The sequence below is a fragment of the Rattus norvegicus genome, chromosome X, assembly GCF_036323735.1.
Source record: "Rattus norvegicus strain BN/NHsdMcwi chromosome X, GRCr8, whole genome shotgun sequence".
Classification (NCBI taxonomy): Eukaryota; Metazoa; Chordata; class Mammalia; order Rodentia; family Muridae; genus Rattus; species Rattus norvegicus.
In genome coordinates this window covers 17,268,257-17,289,414 of record NC_086039.1, presented here as the reverse complement: position 1 = coordinate 17,289,414, position 21,158 = coordinate 17,268,257, and the positions used below count along the sequence as shown (strand labels likewise).

General features: G+C 48.2%; 3 protein-coding genes across 14 annotated transcripts; 2 read left to right on the top strand and 1 right to left on the bottom strand.

Annotated features, from left to right (window-relative positions):
• Positions 1–486: 486 nt before the first annotated feature.
• Slc35a2 (solute carrier family 35 member A2) lies at positions 487–9,343 on the top strand. Of its 2 annotated transcripts, none has more exons than XM_039099384.2 (5): positions 487–919; positions 2,222–2,404; positions 4,819–4,970; positions 6,940–7,757; positions 9,062–9,343. In XM_039099384.2, exons 1-5 carry the CDS (start codon positions 829–831, stop codon positions 9,087–9,089), a joined length of 1,272 nt encoding a protein of 423 aa, XP_038955312.1. In that variant the 5' UTR covers positions 487–828; the 3' UTR covers positions 9,090–9,343. The 2 variants fall into 2 exon arrangements, with proteins under 2 accessions (XP_038955312.1, NP_001121114.2); NM_001127642.2 differs by having other exon boundaries at positions 802–919; positions 7,024–7,757; positions 9,062–9,339.
• A 53-nt stretch (positions 9,344–9,396) lies between these two features.
• On the bottom strand, positions 9,397–13,970 carry Pqbp1 (polyglutamine binding protein 1). Of its 10 annotated transcripts, none has more exons than NM_001013957.2 (7): positions 13,465–13,577; positions 13,273–13,365; positions 10,822–10,933; positions 10,535–10,647; positions 10,150–10,428; positions 9,902–9,965; positions 9,397–9,746 (listed from the first exon to the last, which is right to left on the bottom strand). In NM_001013957.2, exons 2-7 carry the CDS (start codon positions 13,337–13,339, stop codon positions 9,590–9,592), a joined length of 792 nt encoding a protein of 263 aa, NP_001013979.2. In that variant the 5' UTR covers positions 13,340–13,365; positions 13,465–13,577; the 3' UTR covers positions 9,397–9,589. The 10 variants fall into 10 exon arrangements, with proteins under 10 accessions (NP_001013979.2, XP_006256770.1, XP_006256769.1 ...); XM_006256708.5 differs by lacking the exon at positions 13,465–13,577 and adding an exon at positions 13,832–13,970 and having other exon boundaries at positions 9,399–9,746; positions 13,273–13,358; XM_006256707.4 differs by lacking the exon at positions 13,465–13,577 and adding an exon at positions 13,832–13,969 and having other exon boundaries at positions 9,399–9,746.
• Positions 13,971–13,990: 20 nt separating this feature from the next.
• Timm17b (translocase of inner mitochondrial membrane 17b) lies at positions 13,991–21,158 on the top strand. 2 transcript variants are annotated; one of them, NM_001108249.1, is made up of 6 exons: positions 14,075–14,149; positions 15,542–15,641; positions 18,159–18,222; positions 20,371–20,499; positions 20,581–20,691; positions 20,788–21,158. In NM_001108249.1, the coding sequence occupies exons 1-6, from the start codon at positions 14,124–14,126 to the stop codon at positions 20,874–20,876; spliced, it is 519 nt and encodes a 172-aa protein (NP_001101719.1). In that variant the 5' UTR covers positions 14,075–14,123; the 3' UTR covers positions 20,877–21,158. The 2 variants fall into 2 exon arrangements, with proteins under 2 accessions (XP_063136121.1, NP_001101719.1); XM_063280051.1 differs by having other exon boundaries at positions 13,991–14,149; positions 20,581–21,158.

The window sequence follows — 21,158 nt, the reverse complement described above, 5'->3', positions numbered from 1 at the left end:
ACCCACAGTGGCGCCTGTCTGACTGTTTTGTTTTAGGTAGAGTCTTTTGAGGCCCATTCTAAACCCCAAACTCAGACACTTAGAGTACAGGGACTTGCTTGCACAGAAATTCCGAGCTTAAAGCCCAGGCTCTAACTAGAATCTTTCCAGCGCTTTCTGTCTAGCTTTTAACCATTTAATTTTCTCTACCTTTCACGATTTTCCTCAACTCACCTCCTTTAGTTTCTCTAGTCCTGACAATTGTCCTAAAGACTGTCCCTCGTCCTCTTCTATTATGGGCAGTCTCTGCTCTGGTTTTAAGAAGGTCCCGCCTTCTCGAAAGTCCCGTTCCTCCCAGATGGCCTCTTACCCTTAGAGGGCGGGACCTGGCTCCAAAGGGAATAGAACTGATTCTGACGCGAGAAGGGTGGTGCTATCTGCGGCTTCCAATCAGAAGCCGAGATGACTGAGCAAGGGAACCAATGAAACCCTAGGACTGTTTGGACAGGTGGTTATGGACAGTCCGGGTCAGTGAGGCTGCGGGGGTGTGGGGGACGAGAGATGGGGCGGGCCGGGTGTCGAGTCACGAGAGTGCAAAAGTAAGACCTGTGTGAAGGCTGCAGGAGACGCTCTGCGGCGCCCTGGGTCTCCAGTTCTGATGGAATCTGGGTACCCGAAACCACCATTTTAGAATCAAGCTGGGAGCTGACCAAAAACAGCTCCCCCACCAGCTCAGCCCCCTACGTCCCACCTAATGCCCCGCCCACCACACCGGAGGTCCGGAAGCGGACGTGATGGATACGGAAGTAGCCTGCTGTTGCCGAGGGGACGGAACGGGCAGATGCCAACATGGCAGCGGTTGGGGTTGGCGGATCTACCGCTGCGGCCGGGGCAGGGGCTGTGTCCGCGGGCGCGTTGGAACCTGGATCTGCTACAGCGGGTGAGGTGGCCTGAAATAGAAGAGTTGGCTGGGCGGAGGTCGGAATCCTTGAGGGTGGGATCAGCCACTCTAGCTGAAGTGACAGCTCATCTCCTGTGAACGGACCTACGTGTTAATGTGTGCGTGCGTGGTGGGAAAGAGGAAGGAGAGGATGGACCATTGTATGTTGCGGGGAGGAATTAGTCGTTCTCTGGGTGACTGGTCCTGGATTTGCAAATAAAGACCATTATGAATGTGTGGGGTATTTCCTTTTGAGGAGGCTAAGAACATTGAGAATTGAATGTTCAGAGTGGGGTGGAAATCCATAATTGTGAAAGGGAGAGACAATTTTGTGGCTGAGAGTTTTTCCTTATAGAATGAGATACGAGTCTTAAGGTGGTGGCTCCTTCCTCATAAAGGGACCTTATAAATTGTCAGGGTGGGGCACATCCTTGTATGACTAGTGGATCCATTTTGAGCGTGAAGCTGTCCTTCATTACGTGGAGAGAATGTTCTGGGGATGTTCCTTCCGAATGGAAATAGTTCTATTTGTGTTGAGGTGGGAGGGTTCCTTCCTTGTAGGTCAGAACGAACATTCTGAGGGTGCCAAGTGCTTCTATATGGCAGAGTGTGAGTATGTGTAGAACAAAGACTAATTCATTGGCTGGAAGGAGGGCATACAGAAGTCGGTGGACGGTTCATATGCAGTAGGGGAGTATTTCCATATGTGACTATCTGGGTAATCGTAGAGGTGGGAAATAGAAAAAACCTTATGAGGTGGACATCTTAAACAATTGGCCCATTCATTCTATTGCATCATTATTTCACTTATGGGACAGTCCTGCAAGTAGAAGCATCACTACATAGAAATCCTCAATTTGCTCATCCACAAAATGGACTTTTTCCTAGTACCTTCAGAGATCAAGTGATGAGAACCCAGGCAAATCCCTTAGTGCAGTGATAGGCGGGCTGTGAATATTCATAAGTATTGGGAATGCTATCTGGAAAGAGTGGCTTCCCCCCAGGGAGGGATAAGCAATGATGTGTGTCAGGAGCCTGCCCTGGTCATTTCCTCACACTAAGGATTTCAGATTAAGACCTAACCAGACTGGGGCCCACCTTTCCATCTTGCCCCCCTTTGCCAGTAGTTCACAGTGTAGAAACAGATATGGATCAGACTCTCATTGAGTCCTGATGGGTAGACAGAGGAAATCCCAAGGGCCAGAAGGTTTTTTGATTGAGAAAAGAGGAATGAGGTGGGTGGCCATACCCCAGCAGCCTCTGACTCCCGTCCTTCTCCTATGTTCCTTCTACTCCCTGCAGCTCACCGGCGCCTCAAGTATATATCCTTAGCTGTGCTGGTGGTCCAGAATGCCTCCCTCATCCTCAGCATCCGCTATGCTCGCACACTGCCTGGGGACCGCTTCTTTGCCACCACTGCTGTGGTCATGGCTGAAGTGCTCAAAGGTCTCACCTGTCTCCTGCTGCTCTTCGCACAAAAGAGGGGTATGAGGGGTTGGTTGGGGGGACTCCCTAAGTTAAGGTTTTAAGCACACCTGGAAGGTTTGCTGAGAGAATATGCTGGTGTGTCTGAAAATGCTTGGGGAGTATGTAAGAGCATCGAAGCTTTCTGGCCACTGCAGCTATGTGAAGTTGCATCTCCACTTGTATAGCCCTTATACCTGGGAACTACAGTAATGAGATAGTCTGCTCACAAGGATTCAGAGATTTAATACCAGTGCTTAGAAGGTGGAGACATGAAAGTCAGGAGCTCAAGATAACATAAGAAGTTCAGGGTTAGCCTCAGCTACATGCGATTATCTCAAAAAAAAAAAAAAAGAGAGAGAGAGGGAGAGAGGAAAAAAAAACTTTGTAATATGGAGAATTCCATCACACACACACTCAGAAAGAATAATAAAATAGTAAAAAACAATATGCTTCTATACATCACCCAGGTTCACAATTATCAACTCTTGGTCACACTGTCCTAAAGCAGCATCAGTGGATAACTGCTCACTGCTAATCTATGTATCTTTTACATATCTGCCCGTTTATAGTACCAGCTGGGTGTAGTAGCGTACACTTTTTGTATTTGTTTTTCAAGGCAGGGTTTCTCTGTGTAGCCCTGGCTCTCCTGGAACTCACTCTGTAGACCAGAGTGAGTGCAAGACCCAGTCTCAAAAGAAAACATAGGATGTGCAAGACAGCTCAGCAGATAGAAGCTCTTGCCATGCCTGAGAACGTGAGCTCTATCAGAGCCAGTGATGGAAGGAGAGAAATTACTTCAGCCTCTAGTTGTCCTTTGACTTCCATGCTTGCACCATGGAATGTGCATGCCCACATTCACACACATGCATCATCCACAGCACAAAGTACTGGCAGTGTAGCTGGGCTATAGAGCCCTTGCCTAGCTTGTTGAGGGCTGTAGGTTCAATCCCATCTTGTACACACACACACACACACACACACACACACACACACACACACGAAACCAGTAGTGGCTGGGACGATGGCTTCATGGGTAAGATGCTTGCTATGCGTGAGTGAAGATCTGGTTTAAGCCCAGAACTCCCATCAAAACCAGGCATGGAGGCGCGCCTCTAATCCCAGCTCATCCTGTGAGTTCAGGGACAGTGAGGCAGAGGACAGGCAGGTGACTGGGGACTGGCAGTCCTGTGGGCTCACTAACCAGCCACTCTAGCTGAAAGTTCCAGCCATGTTGCAAACAAAAGGTAGAGCCAGGCAGGGATGGCACATGCCTTTGATGCTAGCACTTGGGAAGAAGAGGCAGGGGCAGGTGGAGTACAGAGCTAGTTCTAGGACAGCCAGAGAAACCTGTCTCGGGGACGGGGTTGGGGGGGTGGAGACAAGGCGGGGAAAGCTGGAGAGGTGGCTCAGTTGGTAAGAGTGTGGTCTGCTCTTCCAGACTAGTTCTTAGTACCTATACCACGTAGCACAACCTCCTATAACTCCAGTTCCAGGGGATCCAGCACATCTGGCCTGCACAGGCACTGCTCACACATGTATTCAGACACATATATGCACATATTTTTAAAAACCTGTAAAATAAGGTAAGACTTGAGAGATGGTTCAACTGTTAAAACCAGTGGCTGCTCTTCCAGAGGACTCAGTCTATTTCCAGCAACCACAGGGTGGCTCACATTTGTAGCCCCAGGTCCAGGAGACCTGACATCCTCCTCCATCCTCTTAGGGCAATGCATATATGTGCTACATAATCATACATGTATACACATGTACACATACATGCACAAACATTTACATAAAAATAAACCTTAAGGTTGAGAGTGATAGCAAAGACATCCAACATCAGCCTCCGTCTTCCATGGATACCAGCCTAGGCTCCACAAAGAGACCCTTTTGAGAAGAAAGACATCATTTATCCATAGGGCAGGGGCAGCTTCTTAATGTATGTAAGACTGAGAAGATGTTTGAGTGGGCAATGGACCATTAAGGACTCTGGATGTCTAAAAGACTTATACTGGAAAGGTAGCTTAGTGGTGTGTCAGACCCCGAGGTACCACCAAAACCAAACTGAACTATAGCCCCGTTTCCTTTTTGCAGCCATTAACTTGAGTATCACAAAGGCTTAAAAAAAAAAAAAAAAAGACAAGGTCTTACTCTATAGTGCTGGCTATCCTGGAATTCAATATGTAAACCAGGCTGGCTTCAAACTCACGAAGGTCCACCTGCCTCTGCCTCCTGAGGGCCAAAATAAAAGGCTTGTATCCCCATGCCTGGCTCAGAAGGAGCTTTGGCTTTGTTGTAGTGCAGGAGAAACTGCACCACGAGAGCTGGCAGGAGGAGGGGGACACAGTTCAGTGGGGGTGTCGGTTGAGACTGGGAGGTGGACAAAGGAGCCATGCCTACTCCTACCTTCAGCAGAACCTCCTCCCACCTAGGGAATGTGAAGCACCTGGTCCTCTTCCTTCACGAGGCTGTCCTGGTGCAATATGTCGACACACTGAAGCTCGCGGTGCCCTCTCTCATCTATACCTTGCAGAATAACCTCCAGTATGTTGCCATCTCCAACCTGCCAGCTGCCACTTTCCAGGTGAGCCTCCAGCCAGGCCTAGCCCCGGGGATCTAGTAGAGGCAGGGTATAGATGGAGGGAGGGAGGCCCTGCAGTCTTGGAACTCCCTTAAATTTGATTTGTTTATGTGTCGAAACTGAAAAGAGAGATACTTAGATAACTGAGAATATACCTGGGGCCAGCGATGTTGGCATAAACCTGCAAATCCAGTACTCAGGAGGCTGAAAGAGAAGGACTTAGAGTTCAAGGTCAGACTGGACTACATAAAGAAACTATTTCTTGGGGTTCAGAAATTAAGAACACTGGCTGCTCTTCTACGGGAACCAGGTTTGATTCCCAACACATGACGGCCCACAACCATCTGTAGCTCCATTTACAGAGGCTCTTTCCTCTAAAGGCACCAGGTGCACATGTGATGCACAGACAGACATGCGAGCAGAATACCAATACACAAACTGGGTGGGTGGCATATGCATTATATGTGTATTTTAAATATATATATATATGTATATATATATACACACACATAATATATATATGTATATATGTGTATATATATATATTAAAGAAACCCTATCTCAAAGAAAGGAAAGAAATCCCTGGAAAGGGTCCTTGAATGCTTATTGATAAGTTTGAGGCATTTGTGGATAGTCTTGTATTCATTCAAGGATGAGCGAGGAGCCTAGATGCTAAGCCAGGAGTGGTGGTGTGCAACTTTAATCCCAGCACTCTGGGGAGGCAGAGGCAAGCAGATCTCTGTGTTTGAGATTGTGTTCAGCCTTGGTCTATAGAGTTCCAGGACACTTGGGGCTACACATAGAAACCCTGTGTTAAACAAACAAGCAAATAAATAAATGCCTGTGTGCTATAACAAGGTTGCCTGGGTTCAAATCCCAGTGCTACAGCTCTCCAGCTCTGTGATTTAGGGGTCAGGCACTTACCTTTCTGTGCCTTAATTTGCTTATCCTTTTATTTTATTTCACTTTGTTTTCTTTGAGACAGGGTCTTCTGTAACCCAGGCTGGCCATGAACTTGTTATGTAACCGATGACGAGCTCATCTGTGGTCCTCTGCCTCAACTACTCAAGGGTTGGGGTTTTCTGTGTGTGTGTGTAGCACTGTGCCTTATTTATGAGGTGCTAGGCACTTGGTGCCTGCTAAGCTGTATCTTCAGCCTTTCTCTTTGTTTGTTTGTTTGTTTGTTTGTTTGTTTGTTTTTTGAGACAGCCTCTTGCTATGTGGGTCAGTCTGGCCTTGAACTTAGGGTTTAACTCTTACGTGCTATGATTTCAGTCATACCACCATGCCTAGCTTTCTCATCTGGGAACTGTAGATTAGAATGGTGTCCAGTTCCATGGTAGTTGTGAAAGTTAAATGAACAAATCCCGATATAGTGCCCAGATGCGTGCTGGACACATACATAGTCTTCTGTGAATATTTTCTGGCTTTATTATGGTTGAGCCATTTGTATGAAGGCTTCCCTTATCACAAAGTTTTTATTTCTTCATCACCTCCTTGGAGGTGTTTTATATACACCAGCCTTATTTTGCAGAGATGATGCCAGGTCTCAGGAGGGACAAGTGATTTGTCCTTCCCACAGCTAGGAAAATGGGATCGGCTTGTAGATTGGGTTGTAGATTTGCCGGTGGCTCGGGGCTTCTTGGCACAGCTACCTTTTTGTAGAACCTGGATGGTTCTTTTCTTGAGATGATTTCTAGCCCAGATATAACCAAGGATGACTTTGAATTTCTGATCCTCCTGCCTCCATTTTCCAAGGGCTGGGATTACAGGTGTATGCCACCGCGCCTGGGTTCTATGGTGCTGGGGATGGAAGCCAGCAGTCTATGTGTGCTGGAAACTCTTCACCAATTGAACTGCATCCCTCAGTCATGTAGAAGGGTCTTTAGGAACTAGTTAGCCACAGGTTAGTCGGTGGCTAGTTTGTTTTAATTTCATGTACCCCACCTTATCCTTCTCATTGTTCCCAAAGGCCCACAGTGGGTGCTGTCCCAAACCCCTTGCACTTTCTGGGAGTTGGGACCAGCCCTCAGTGCCTTCCACATGCAACTTGCAGGTGACGTATCAGCTGAAGATCCTGACTACAGCACTGTTCTCGGTGCTTATGTTGAATCGCAGCCTCTCACGCCTGCAGTGGGCCTCTCTGCTACTGCTCTTCACTGGTGTCGCCATTGTCCAGGCACAGCAAGCTGGTGGGAGTGGCCCACGGCCACTGGATCAGAACCCGGGGGTGGGCTTAGCAGCTGTTGTGGCCTCCTGTCTCTCCTCAGGCTTTGCTGGTGTCTACTTTGAGAAGATCCTCAAAGGCAGCTCAGGTTCTGTGTGGCTGCGCAACCTCCAGCTCGGCCTCTTTGGCACAGCGCTGGGCCTGGTGGGGCTCTGGTGGGCTGAGGGCACTGCCGTGGCCAGTCAAGGCTTCTTCTTTGGGTACACACCTGCTGTCTGGGGTGTCGTACTAAACCAAGCCTTCGGTGGGCTCCTGGTGGCTGTTGTTGTCAAGTATGCTGACAACATCCTCAAGGGCTTTGCCACCTCCCTGTCCATTGTGCTGTCCACTGTTGCCTCCATTCGCCTCTTTGGCTTCCACCTGGACCCATTATTTGCCCTGGGTGCAGGGCTCGTCATTGGTGCCGTCTACCTCTACAGCCTTCCCCGAGGTGCAGTCAAAGCCATAGCCTCTGCCTCTGCCTCTGCCTCTGGGCCGTGCATTCACCAGCAGCCTCCTGGGCAGCCACCACCACCGCAGCTGTCTTCCCGAGGAGACCTCATCACGGAGCCCTTTCTGCCAAAGTCAGTGCTGGTGAAGTGAGAGCTGGTGGTGGTTGGGGAAACAGGGCAGGGGGTTGGGTTGGAGGGGGTTGGGCTTCTGCAGGTCCTGCAGGTTGTCGCCAGGGCCTGACTCTTGTGGGGTTGGAGGTTTTTTTTCTCCCGTACTTCTAAAGGGATATGGAGCTAGGGCTGAATGTCACATGAACGCTTCCTGATAGATGGACTCCCCTCTCCTGGAGGAGCTTTTTAGAGCTGCTTCCTCTGCCTCGGGCTAACCTCTTTGGGAACAGGGGTTGGGGTACTGCTATTTCAGGCCTCTCCCTCACGACCCTCTGCTGGAGATGTCCTGTCTCACATGCCTGGGACAGTTCATCCCAGCCATCCTGCTGACTGGACAAAAGCCCCGCAGCTCTTCAGTAACGACTAATGACTACTCGTGGGGTTCCATTTCCTATTGTATGAGGCCTTCTCTCCTGCACCATCACCCTGGATCATGACAACAGCTTGGTCTCTGATGTGGCTTTGGGCCAGTTTCCCTGGTACAGAGACCCTTGAAGATCAATCAGCCTGTTGTAAGTGCCCGGAATGAGGAGAGGCACAAGCTGAGAATTTCGCATCAGCTCATCTTGGGGAGGGTGCGACAAGTGCCATTTGCTTTCCAGTAGTTTGGGGATTTGTGATAAAATCAGATCAATGATCCAGAGTGTTGGGGAAATGGGGAAGGGAGGTCCTTGAAGTGGCTGTATCTCATGTAATTGAAGAGACAGAGGCGAAGGATTATCTTCAGAAACATCCAGAGGGGAAAAATAAAGCTGCCAATCCTGCTCTCGCAGCTCCATTGGCCGTTTAAAACACCCTAATTTCATGGTGGGTGTCAGAATTGGTGAAACATGGAACCTGCGCCCCTGCACTCCCCAAAGCTTATTAACTCCCTAACTGTACCCCAGATGTGTGTGGATGTGTGTGCGTGTGGATGTGTGTAAATGTGTGCATGCACGCATAAGTGCGCACATGGAAGGTGCCTGGGCTGTCTTTGCTATATGTAAATAGGGCCATTGGATCTTTATTTTTGATTAATTTGCTCTGATTTTTTTTGGTTTGTTTTTTAAGGAACTGTAATGAACAAATGTCAGGATACCCAATGCCGAATAAAGATGATGTATTTATTTAGTCCACGTGTAGCTTTCTGACCCAGGGGCCCGCTCTTTCCATTACTAACTCCAGGGTTACTAGCATACTACCAGCCACCCTCGCTTGCTCAGGAGACTCACCCACAGCCCACCCCAGCTTTCTGTGTTTCTCTTTCCTTCCCATTTTCACCACAGGTTGCTCACCAAGGTGAAGGGCTCGTAGCTGCTGGAATTGAAGACGCTGGCCTGCCTTCGTTCTCCCTTCTTGCCCTGGCCCAGCTGGGACTAAACTCTTATCAGTATTAGGGGTAGGGTGAGGTAGACATGGAACTAACTCCCTGTCCCCACCAACCCTGCCCCACGTAGGGCTGACATGACTGACTAACCTCTGTTAATGGGCCCACCTCAACTCCTGCTATCTTTACAGTATTTCTTAGGTGAGTTTCTGCAAATAAAATGTGTTTTGCATCTTGTGAAGTTGGGTTGCAAAGCCTGCAAAGAATGAAGAAAGGAAGCACTCAAGTCTCACGGAGATGGTTCCCCAAAAAGCTTTTATTAAACAACACCAACAAGGGCTTGTTGTTCATAAAACAACACCAAGGGGGCTGGGAGTGTAGCTCACTGGTGGACTAATTATTCAGCACGTCTGAAGCCATGGGTCCTACTCCAGAGCCGCAAGAAAGCAACACAGAAATGACTGCCAAAGCTACAGGGAACACAAATTCAGTCCTGCTGTTTGCTGCGGGAGGCTTCTGCATTGGCGCGGAGCACAGCCCCAGGGGAAGGGTATGGGCGCTGCTGGAAGAGAGGCCCAGCCGCTGTCGTGTCAGCCCCAGTCTTGGCCTCATTCCTCTTGGGTAGTCCTGTTGACCATGTGCCCCTGGGGACAACAGAATTAGAGTACAACAAGAGGGTGCAGTGGACGTCCCTTAACTGCCCAAGCAGTTAAGCATGGGAAGAAAAAGACAAAAGAGAAAGGTACTATTTACAGGCATGGTGGCACAGTGGCAATCCTGAAACAAGGGTTTCACTTACCGGGGTGCATCTGAGTATGAGCTGGGGTCCATGGGGTCTAATTCTTCATCTTTCCGGCTCGTCGCTATAAAAATAAGAAGCAGGACGAGACTTTCACTTGAGACCCAAGGAGCCTCTCCTCACAGGAAGAAGTATTACCAGTGGCTGCGATGGCCCACAGCATCCTTCAGAAGGTCTAGGCATCAACTAGACAATCTGTGCCCTGGTACCTCACTTGACTCATCCAAGTCCCAACCTCATCTGCTTACCTTTCTTGTTCTTGGGGTAAGGAGCCAGGTCCTCTCTGCGATGGTGGCGCCGGTCTTTGCCATCTTCCCGGTCTGCCTTGTCAAATGCCCGTTCTCGTTCCCTATCCCGATCTCTCTCTCTGTCTACCTTGTCATAGTTCCGCTCTCGTTCTCGGTCAGACTTCTCGTGGTTTCGGTCTGCCTTCTCATGGCTTCTGTCTGGCTTCTCGTGACTACGATCTGACTTCTCATGATTTCTGTCAACCTTTTCAAGATTCCGCTCCGACTTGTCCTCAGCATCTATGGTAACAGAAGTCCTGAAAACCCTTCTCTTACACCTATGGTCTCATCAGCCTCTCTCCAAACTGCACGAATCACTGAGACATGCCTGTATTTGCCAACTCACCTGCATTACTGTTCCTGAGTTTCTTGGCAGATTTGCTAACCACAAAGTTGGGATCATGTGGTGAGAGCCAGGACACGAGGTCTGTCTCCACATTCCAATAGTAAGGGAGTCCACTGTGAGCAGTGAAGGGAAGGGAGTGTCAGCTGAGGTGTCCCTTATACCAACTGTCTCCTCAACCTGTGCCCAGATCTGCTTCATGCAGATCTCTTCTCTCTCAACCCACAATAAGAGAGAACACCATAAGAGCAAAGCCAGCTGTCCCTCCCACCTCATGACGGTAGGCTCACCAAGAAGGGTCAAACACCTTGTACCAGCTTGGTGGCAGACCTTCTATCCTGGTGGCCTCATAGTCAACAGGATCATCATCGTAATCCTCAGCAATAATCTCTTCCTCTGGCTCTGGAAGAATGGGGAAGGAGAAAAGCAGTTTAATTACCCACTAGTGCTGGGGGGGGTTTCTCCTCCTAGACTCAGGATTTGGATACACTCACATCTACACCACCGTGCAGGGGAGACACAGGAGCATGTGCTCAGGGTTGATAATCTTCAAAATTAAAAAAAAATTATTAATTTTTATTTATATGAGTACAGTGTAGCTGTTTTGAGATGCACCAGAAGAGGGCACCGGATCTCATTACAGATGGTTGTGAGCCACCATGTGGTTGCTGGGATTTGAACTCAGGACCTCTGGAAGAGCAGTCAGTGCTCTTAACCGCTGAGCCATCTGTCCAGCCCCTCAAAAATTTGATATCCCATCAATTCCTGAGTTCAGAGACCATGTGGCATTGTATTATCCCAACCTATTTCAACGAGATGGGTTTGAACAGCAGGGGGTTTGCCTGAAATAATGGCTAATCTATCCATTTTCTGAACTGCAATGAGTTTCTGGGTCATGTATATTGGACAGCAAGAAATTAATCTAGGGGTTAGGGATTTAGCTCAGTGGTAGAGCGCTTACCAAGCGCAAGGCCCTGGGTTTGGTCCTCAGCTCCAAAAAAAAAAAAAAAATTGCTCTGAATCTATCCCTAGGGGCTGACAGACAACAAGCCTGCAGCAGATGTGTAGAATAAAGATGGTGTTTATTATCAGCCCAATGCCTGACCATCAGTAAACCCAGAACAGATTTCAGCTCTAGGTATAATTAACAATAAAATGTATGTGCCTACAGCATCATAGTGACACCAAGAGATGTCAGCTATGACTGTCCACATTGCTAATGAGATAAACACTATCAACAGTGGGCTCAGTACTCAAAAGATTTAAAAGAAACACTAATGATACCGGGTTTGCCTGAAACCCTGGATTTATACCCTACTACCAACAAGCAAACAATATCAGTGCTCATTTATTAGCCCCATTAGGCACAAAGTCTACATCTGGCGCAAAGTAGTCTTGTAATAGATGTCAGTTATCCATACAATAAGAGGATGTACTTTCTAGTACCTGGAACCATACAGATCAAAATTCCTGCCCCATTTTATTTACTATTGGCAAGAATGTGGAATTAGCAGCTAGTAATAGAGTGAATTGAACTGACATCATCATTATTGACTGTTACCATATCATATGTGCCAGGCACTTAGCCCCCAAAAGTGTTAATAGGTTAAGGTGCCCATCACCACAGTACCTCTGCTGAGTTAAACCAGAGACTATCAACACCTTGTCACTGGATTTGGTACCTAGGAGGCTGCAGGATATATCAGATGTCATTTTTATTACATGAATACGGGCCTGGTGTGGTACTGCACACCTTTAATCCTAGCATGAGGGAAGCAGAGACAGGCAGATCTCTGTGAATTTGAAGCCAGTCTGATGCCTGCCAGAACTACAGCGTGAGACCATGTCCAAAACATTAATTAATTAATTAATTAAATGCCACGTAGTCATCGATTTATTTGAGTTATTTTCTAATTTTTTTTTTTAATAAATCTTGCCTGGAATTCACTATGTAAACCAGGCTGTCTCCTGTGACTCCCTTTTCCTTCCGGCCACGCTGGGATTACAGATCAATGCCACCATACTTAGCTTTATTTATTTATTACAAATGAGTACACTGTCACTGTCTTCAGACACACCAGAAGAGGGCATCAAGATCCCATTACAGATGGTTGTGAGCCACCATGTGGTTGCTGGGATTTGAACTCAGGACCTCTGGAAGAGCAGTCAGTGCTCTTAACCGCTGAGCCATCTCTCCGGCCCCTAATTATTATTTTTTATACTCTTTATTTATTATTTTTGAAGACTGGGTCTTGCCAAATTGCCTTATCTGGCCTTGACCACCTGGGCTCAAGCCATCTATGTAGCTCAGCCTCCTTAGTAGCTGAGACTATGGTTACTGTGTCCACTTGATTCACGAATTAAATTAAATCTATCCTTCCAGCCTTACACTTCACACAATACCTACCAACCACGAAGGAGTAGTGTATATCAGAAAAATTATAGACGAGATGCCTGTCAGGCCAGGCAATATATCAAGTATCAAACACAAGGTGCCTGTCAAGGAGCCAGACTTCAATAGTAGAGCACATTCAAGAACTTTGGTTTGACTCCAGCAGTACTAGGGGGAGGGGGAAGGTGTGCATGCTTGCACTGCAGAAGATGGTAAAGCACTTATTTACCATGCACCTGGGTTCACGGGGGCGGGAGGGATCGGAGAAGAGGAGGGAATAAAGACTAGAATAACAGAACGTCTCTTAACAATAGCACATGGTAGATGCATTTGCTTTTAGTTTTCTCACCTGGCTCCAGATGTTTGAGGATGCCCCTCTTTGCCAAGCGGGTCTGCAGCGCAACAGGGAGAGGCATAGTGGGTTGCTGACTGGATCTAGAAACTGACAAGACAGTACTGAAAGGCAAATCTGATGTTCAATCTGGATATCCAGTAACCATGCACCACCCTACTGCGTGTGCTCATTTGAGCCCTTACCTACCAACTGCACCAGCAGCTGAAAAAGCAGAACAAAAATGCGTGCTAAGAGATGAAAGAGATAACGTAGCAGTATGGCCAGATCTAGTCTCACCAGAACTCTACGGACCCAGGCACCGGAGACCGGATGGACCCAAGACCCAGTTCCTCTCTAGATCAAGGCTCCACCCACAGCCCAAGACACCAAATGCTACACACCCGCAACCCAGAAATGGGATCACCCAACGTTTCTCAAAATCCACACGGTGGGCGAAACCAATGCGCTAGGATGGGGGAGGCAAAACGCCAACGCCATCTCCAGCTTTAAAAGAAAGCTTACACCCCGGCCTTATCAGTACAACTGTGCGATTAATCAAAGTCTGTCACCTTACCCTCCTCTCCTTCGTTGTCACAACGCTTACCAGCACCGAGGGGCTCTTGTTTTAAAGCACAATATGCTCCTCAACTCTCCCCAGCTACAATTAACTGGTCGACTCGGGGGCTTACAGGAACGGATGTGACCCACCTGGCTATCCAATAAGAGCGCGCCACTGGCCTTACGTAAGCAGGGAAAAGCCAATTGTTTCCCTGGTCTACGCAGGGCGCCTTAGCGCTTGGGGCGTTTCGGAGCGGGGGGAGTGGCTCTCCCGCGCGACCGACTGCTCCAGGCCGGACGCTGGCGCCATGGAGGAGTACGCTCGCGAACCTTGGTACGACGATGGGCACAGGCTTCAGGACAGTCCGCGCGACACTCAGGCGGACCGCGGGAGGCGGGCGGGGAAGGCAGGGGCTGCAATGTCAAGTCCCTGACACTGGAGGCTTGGAAACTTCACTGCCTCAGCGCATCCGGCATGGCCCCTCCCACTCGGACTTCGTCTGAAAACCGCCACAGTGGAGTGTCCCAGTAGGTGCGGTGTGGGACAAATTACAGCACTGTTGCCCTGGCTCTTCTCCTAGATCCTTTTTGTGAGCCAAAAGAGAAACTCTGGGCAGATCTATTCTGGCAGCGAGGGAGGAGAGACGTGGAGCCAATATCCACTGGGTTTCCTCGCGTGGCTTTTCCCAGGCTAGTTTCTGACATCGGATAGGGCATGTGTGAACCCACTGTGGGCTAAGAGATGGGACCCGGGTCTTCCGCACGGCCTTTTGATTTTTCCGTTTTAGGTTTTAAAACGACACAAGGCCCAGGACTCCCTTGGACGTGCTTTTTGTGTCGGAGAACCGAGTGCCAGCCACCCTGTTTATAGTTTACTTAAATAACGTTAGCTAGTTAACACTGTTGAAACCTGACAAGACAAATCTTTGTACTGATTTTTGATAGTAACAAAAAGCATTCTGTTTTTGACTCCTGGGTCTGAGATATGAGGGACTCTGTTCTTCAACTATCCAGCTAGAACTCTGTGAAAATACTGTACAGTCAGAAACAGTCATGGGGGCTAGAGGTGTATAGCTCAGTGGTAGAGCAGTTGACTTAAGCAAGGGTGGGGGGAGTCCTAGGTTCCAAAGCCGTTTGATTTTTGATAATAACAAAAAAGAATTTTGATTGATGCTTGCTTGTAACCAAGAGAACTATTCTGCCAGCAATAAGCCCAGGTTTGGAAGCTATGTGGAGAAAAACATCCCCTGTCTCAATTTTTTTCCCTTAATCTTGTCCCATAGATAGATTTACAATACTTTTTTAGGTTTTGTTTGTTTGTTTTGAGCCAGGGTCTCACTATAGATCCCTGGCTGGCCTGGATCTGAGTAGACTAGGCTGACCTCAAACACACAGATCAACCCTCCTCTGCCTCCAGACTGCTGGTATGAAAGGCATGTGCCACCGCACCCAGTGCACAAACTTTCTTTGTGGGACAGGGTCTCCATTTAGAGCCCAGGTTGGAAATCCCACCTCAGGATCCTCTTGTCTCAGCCTTCCAAGTGTTGATTACAGGGATGCAGAACCACAAGTGGCTTTCCTTTCGGGCTTTATAGGGAGTATAAAAACTGTCAGCACTCATCTGTAGTTATCTGAGGTGTTCCGGATCCATCATGAGCTTCCCGGTTTGGTTCTCTGGGCAGAGCAGGGTCTCACATTAATGCAGTCTTTTCCTTCCTGCTTGCAGCCCGTGGCGAATTGTGGATGATTGTGGCGGAGCCTTCACCATGGGTGTCATTGGTGGTGGAGTCTTCCAGGCTGTCAAGGGCTTCCGCAATGCCCCTGTTGTGAGTTGGGTCTTCACCCAGTGGTGTGGGAATCTGCAGTCTTGCTGATGTAGGGTACTGCTCTGAGTATACTAGACATTCTGTAGATTGTTCACCTACCGGATGCTGGGCCTGGCTCCCGGGTCTAGGATCTGAGAGACTCTGTTCTTCAACTATCCAGCTAGAACCGTGTAGAAATACTGTGCTGTCAGAAACAGTCTTAGGGGCTAGAGCAGTTGATTTAAGCAACAGAGATGAAGGGAGGGCTCTTAGGGTCTAGCCTTAGCATCAGAATAAAAAGAAAAAGGTTAGCATCAAATTTTAAATGTGTGTGCAGCATAGACTTTACCTCAGGTCAGTCTTAAATCCCAGCCCTCAAGAGGCAGAGGCAGTCAGATCTGTGAGTTGAGGCTAGTCTAATCTACAGAGTGAATTCTGAGACAACCAGGGCTACACAGAGAAATCCTGTCTCCAAAAAAATAAATAAATAAAAAATCCTCTATCTAAGATGATGACAGGTGTTTGACAGAACAACCTTTAAATCAAAGGGGAGAGTAATATGATTTTACCTTTCCTTTGAGCCCCACCTCTCGAAGATAGAAGACTCAGTGGATTGGCTTCGCAAGCATGAGGACCCGAGTTTGAGTCCCCAATACCTATGTAAAAAGCCAGGCATGCTTGCTTGTGTCCTATAGTCCCAGTGGTAGAGGTGGTGGGACACAAGACAGGCGTATATATCCCAAGAGCTTGCTGGCCAGTCAGCCCACCTGGAAGTTGGTTCAGTGAGCTCCTCTGACCTCCACATGGTCACACACCCACACAGTCACATATGTATACCACACAGGACACACAGCAACCATTTTATGGAGCACAGGTTGGCACAGAACCTCAAACCCTCCTGTCTTTCCAAGTGCTGAGATTACAGGCATCTGGCACCATGCTTGGGTCTGTTTGTAACCATTCTGTCTCGCTCTGAGTCTTCCTCAGCTCCAGGACCTCTCTTTTCCTGTATCCTTTGCCCATAGTTTTCATTCTTCACACATATTGTGCCCTCCCTTTTTTTTTTCTGCTGCTGTCAGGAATGGAAGCTCCCATCTTGTGTGCTAAGAATGTACCCGATTGCCAAGCTGTTGCCTCAGCTTCCTTCATTTGCTCCATCTCTAATAAGGCTTTGCTTTGCTCCTCACTCACTGTCACTCTTCTTTATTCTTTCCCCTAAGGCGGTGGATCTTAACCTTTCTTTTTCTTTCTTTCATTTATTTATTTACCTATTTATTTGTGTTTTTTTATTCACTTTACATCCCATTGACTGCCCTCCCCATCACCCCCTCCCATAATCCTTGTATCTCCCTACACATACACACACACACATACGCCCTGGCACATCAAGTCCCTGCAAGGCTAGGCGCTTCCTCTCCTGCTAAGCCCAGGCAAGGCAGCCCAGCTAGAAGTACATAGCCCACATACAGGCAACAGCTTTTGGGATAGCTCCTGCTCCAGTTGTTTGGGACTCATTTTTTTTTTTCTTTTTTCTTTTTTTCGGAGCTGGGGACCGAACCCAGGGCCTTGCGCTTGCTAGGCAAGCGCACTACCACTGAGCTAAATCCCCAACCCTGGGACTCATTTTTTGATGCATGATTTCTTTGTGTAACCCTGGCTGTCCTGGAACTACCTCTGTAGACCAGGCTGGCTCGAACTCACAGAGATCCACCTGCCTCTGCCTTCCGAGTGCTGGGATTGAAGGTGCGTACCACCACAGTTCTCAACCCAATTAAAGGGTCTGAGTTTTGTGCCCCTTTAATATACTTAGTTCCTCATGTGGTGATGACCCCTACCCATAAAATTATTTCATTGCTACTACATAAATTTCATGTAATTTTGCTACGGTTATGAACCGTACTGTAAATATCTGTTTTCTGATGGTCTTAGGCGACCCCTGTGGAAGGGTCATTCCACGAAAAGGGGGTCAGAAGCCATGAGTGGAGACCACTGTTCTGGATTGCATTTTGCTGCCTGAAGCTGTCTTACTTGCCTAGGATTTGTCTTTGCCACTACTGTGTGCACTCAGTCTGAGAGGGCAGGGATCTTGTTCCTTGTTGTACCCCTGTGTGTAGGATGAAGCCTGGCATATAGGACCTCCTCATTGGCTACTGAACAAGTGAGCGAAGAGATACAACTCAGCCACCTCACTCTGAGAATATCTTTTTTTTTTTTTGGTTCTTTTTTTTCGGAGCTGGGGACCAAACCCAGGGCCTTGCGCTTCCTAGGCAAGCGCTCTACCACTGAGCTAAATCCCCAACCCCGAGAATATCTTTGTTGGATTTACTCTCTGTCCTCCTGGTTCTTTGGCTGCTACTATGTGTCTAATAGCTTTCTCATGCCTTCTTTGTTGCAGTGCTGGGTGTAGAAGAACCCCGAGCCTTGCTTGTTATAGGCATGTGCTCTACCACTGAGGACCCCAGCACCCCTTCCTTAGGAAGCCTGCCTGCCCGCAAGTGCTCTTACCTCTATCCTAACACCTCTCCTTGCTTTCTCCAGGGAATTCGACACCGGTTCAGAGGTAGTATCAATGCTGTGAGGATCCGAGCACCCCAGATTGGAGGTGAGATTGGGGAACCATAAAGGCATGTTAGGAACTTTGGGGATAGTTGATCCTTTGAGGCAAGAATGTAAGTTACAGATCCAGATTCTAACTCAAAGTCTGACCGCGACTTCCCACTGTGATGACAATTCCCAACAGTTTAAGGACACAATTGTGTATTCTGCAGTTGATTTGTTTGTGAGACAGGGTTTCTCTGTGTAGCCCTGGCTATCCTGGAACTCACTCTGTAGATCAGGCTGTCCTCACAGAGATTCTCCTACCCCTGCCTCTACCTCTTCCTTCCAAGTACTGGGACTAAAGGGGTGCATTACCAAGCCCGGGGTCTTCTGCAGTTTAAATGCAGATCATCCTGGTTCTTTCCTGTTAGGTGACTGCTACCTATGCTAGTAGCAGTCTTCCTCCAAACCTCATCTGATAATGCCAGCATTGGCCACCCAGTTGGTAGTTTTAAAATGAATTCCCATGGTGCTTACTAACTGCCAGTTCCTATGCTAAGGCCTTTGCTCATACTAATTTAAAGTTGCAGAAGTCAGCTAACACAGACTACCTCAAATACATATTAGAACACTGTAAACCCCCAGTAAACATTTTAACCACAGGTTGAGAATTCCTATCGAAAATGCTTGAGACTAGAAGTGTTTTCCATGGTTTGGATCTTACAGTACTTGCATATATCTTTCTCTTTTTGAAACAGGTCTCACTCTATAGCCCAGGCTGGCCACGAACACAATCCTTCTGCCTCAGTCTTTCAAGTATTAAGATGACAGATGTGAGCCATGCCCAGCTCTTTAAAAATTAACTTATTTTGAGATACCAGGGATTGGACCTGTTGTCAGTCTTGTATCTAGCCAAAGTGTTATTTTAAACAGTATAAATACATGTATTGTTATATAATAGGGGTGGATTGAGCAGGGTAGACGAGTGCTCTGTCACACAAACAGATTCCTAATGGCGTCTGGAGACTGGGAATGTAACTTACTGTGTAGAGTACTTCACCTCGCAGCACAAAGCCCTGGTTTCAGTCACCAGCACTGCATAAAAACTGCTCACTTGTAATCTTGGCATTTGAGCGATGGAGGCCGATGAGTCAGAACTTCAAGGTTATCCTTGACTACATAACAAGTTTGAGGGCAGCCTTGACTTGAGTGAGATACTGGCTCAAAAAAGAGGGGGTGTCAGGATGTGGCCCAGGGGTAAAGCGCTTAACTAACATGTGAAGCCCTGAGGGCCTTCCCTACCATCAAAAAAGCAAAACAAAAACAGCAGTTAGAGGGATCTTTCTATGTTGTCCAGGATGGTGTCAAACTTAGGCCCCAGTGCGCTGCCTTCTGTAGCTCCTCAGCCTCCCATGTAGCTGGGACTGCCACTGCAGACCACCACACCAGCTAATTTTAGAGCAACTCGGTTGGTTCTCTTGAATTAAAACACAGTTAATGTCACCTGAGGTCATCTATGGAATTCTCTGTTTCTGGTATCATGACCATGTTCAAAAAGTTTTGGATTTTGAAGCCTTTTGGATTTCTAGATTGTGAGCGTTTAATAATATCTATTGTGTTCTGGCTTTCCCGCCCTGTTTTCCTTCTCCCTGGATCAAAACCAGAATTCCAAGTCCACGTGTTATTTACACGGTAGAGGTTGCTGCATTGAAAGCTGTATGAAAGGTTAATCTGCTTGTGTCCATTTTCCAAAGAAAAGTGGAAGGATTTTGATGATAATAACTACTGCTCCCATCAAACGTGGAGCTTTTCAAGTCGGAAAGATGGACTGTCCACCGCAGTCTGACGCCTGTCTCTACATCCGGACTTCCTTCCTTCTTGTATTTGGTGCTGAGGTCGTAAGCCATGGCTTCTATCCTAAGTTACTCTCCCAACCCACTTCCTGCTTTGGAGACAGGCCTCTACTGTATAGGTGTCTAACTTTGCAGTCCTCCTCCCTGAGCTTTCCAGGTGCTGGGATTATACCATATCCTGGTCGTGTTTATTTGTTTAGTGCGGGGCAAGGGGAATCACCCTAGGCAAGCACTCTACCACTGAGCCATATCTCCAGTCCCAGCACTCTTTCTTGGCCAACCTTCAGACCTTGGAAGTTTCCAGATGTTGAGATACGTGGAGTCTCAGAATGTCTGATTCGGACTCTGTCCCCCTACAGGTAGCTTTGCAGTATGGGGTGGCCTGTTTTCCACCATCGACTGTGGCCTGGTCCGGCTGCGGGGCAAAGAAGACCCCTGGAACTCCATCACCAGTGGAGCATTGACCGGAGCCGTGTTGGCTGCCCGCAGTGAGTGCTTCCAGCCCCTAACCCCAGTCCTTGCCCTGTTTTGCCTGCCCTTCCTCAGCTGTGTCTCTTTCTGCCTCCCAGGTGGTCCGCTGGCCATGGTGGGCTCTGCGATGATGGGGGGCATCCTGTTGGCCCTCATTGAGGGTGTTGGCATACTTCTCACCCGCTATACTGCCCAGCAGTTCCGCAATGGTGAGGACCTGGTGGGCAATGGTCAGGGAGAGTCAGGAAGCACTGTCAGCCTTCTCCACGCTTCCTCACCGCATTACCTCATTCTCCCCTCTCCAGCACCCCCATTCTTGGAGGACCCCAACCAGCTAACCCCTAAAGAGGGAGCTCCGGCCCCAGGTTACCCCAACTACCAGCAGTACCACTGAGGAAGCCGCTGTCTGCCCCTGCCACCGTGGGAGCTGCTCCTCAGTTCCCTCCCGGATGATCTACCTCCAAGGGAGGACTGGCTCCTACATAGCCCTGAGACCTTCACAGAGGGCCTCTATTCTACTCTCTTGTGGTAGGGGTGGGGGCACCCCAGCAGCCTTGTCACATGGGTTCCCGTCTTGTGTCTCAGGGCTTCACAGCTCCACACATGTAACAATTCTCTCACCCCAGATCCCTCGTGTGGCACCCTGATGAATGTTTAAAGCCAGTTTGGAAATGTC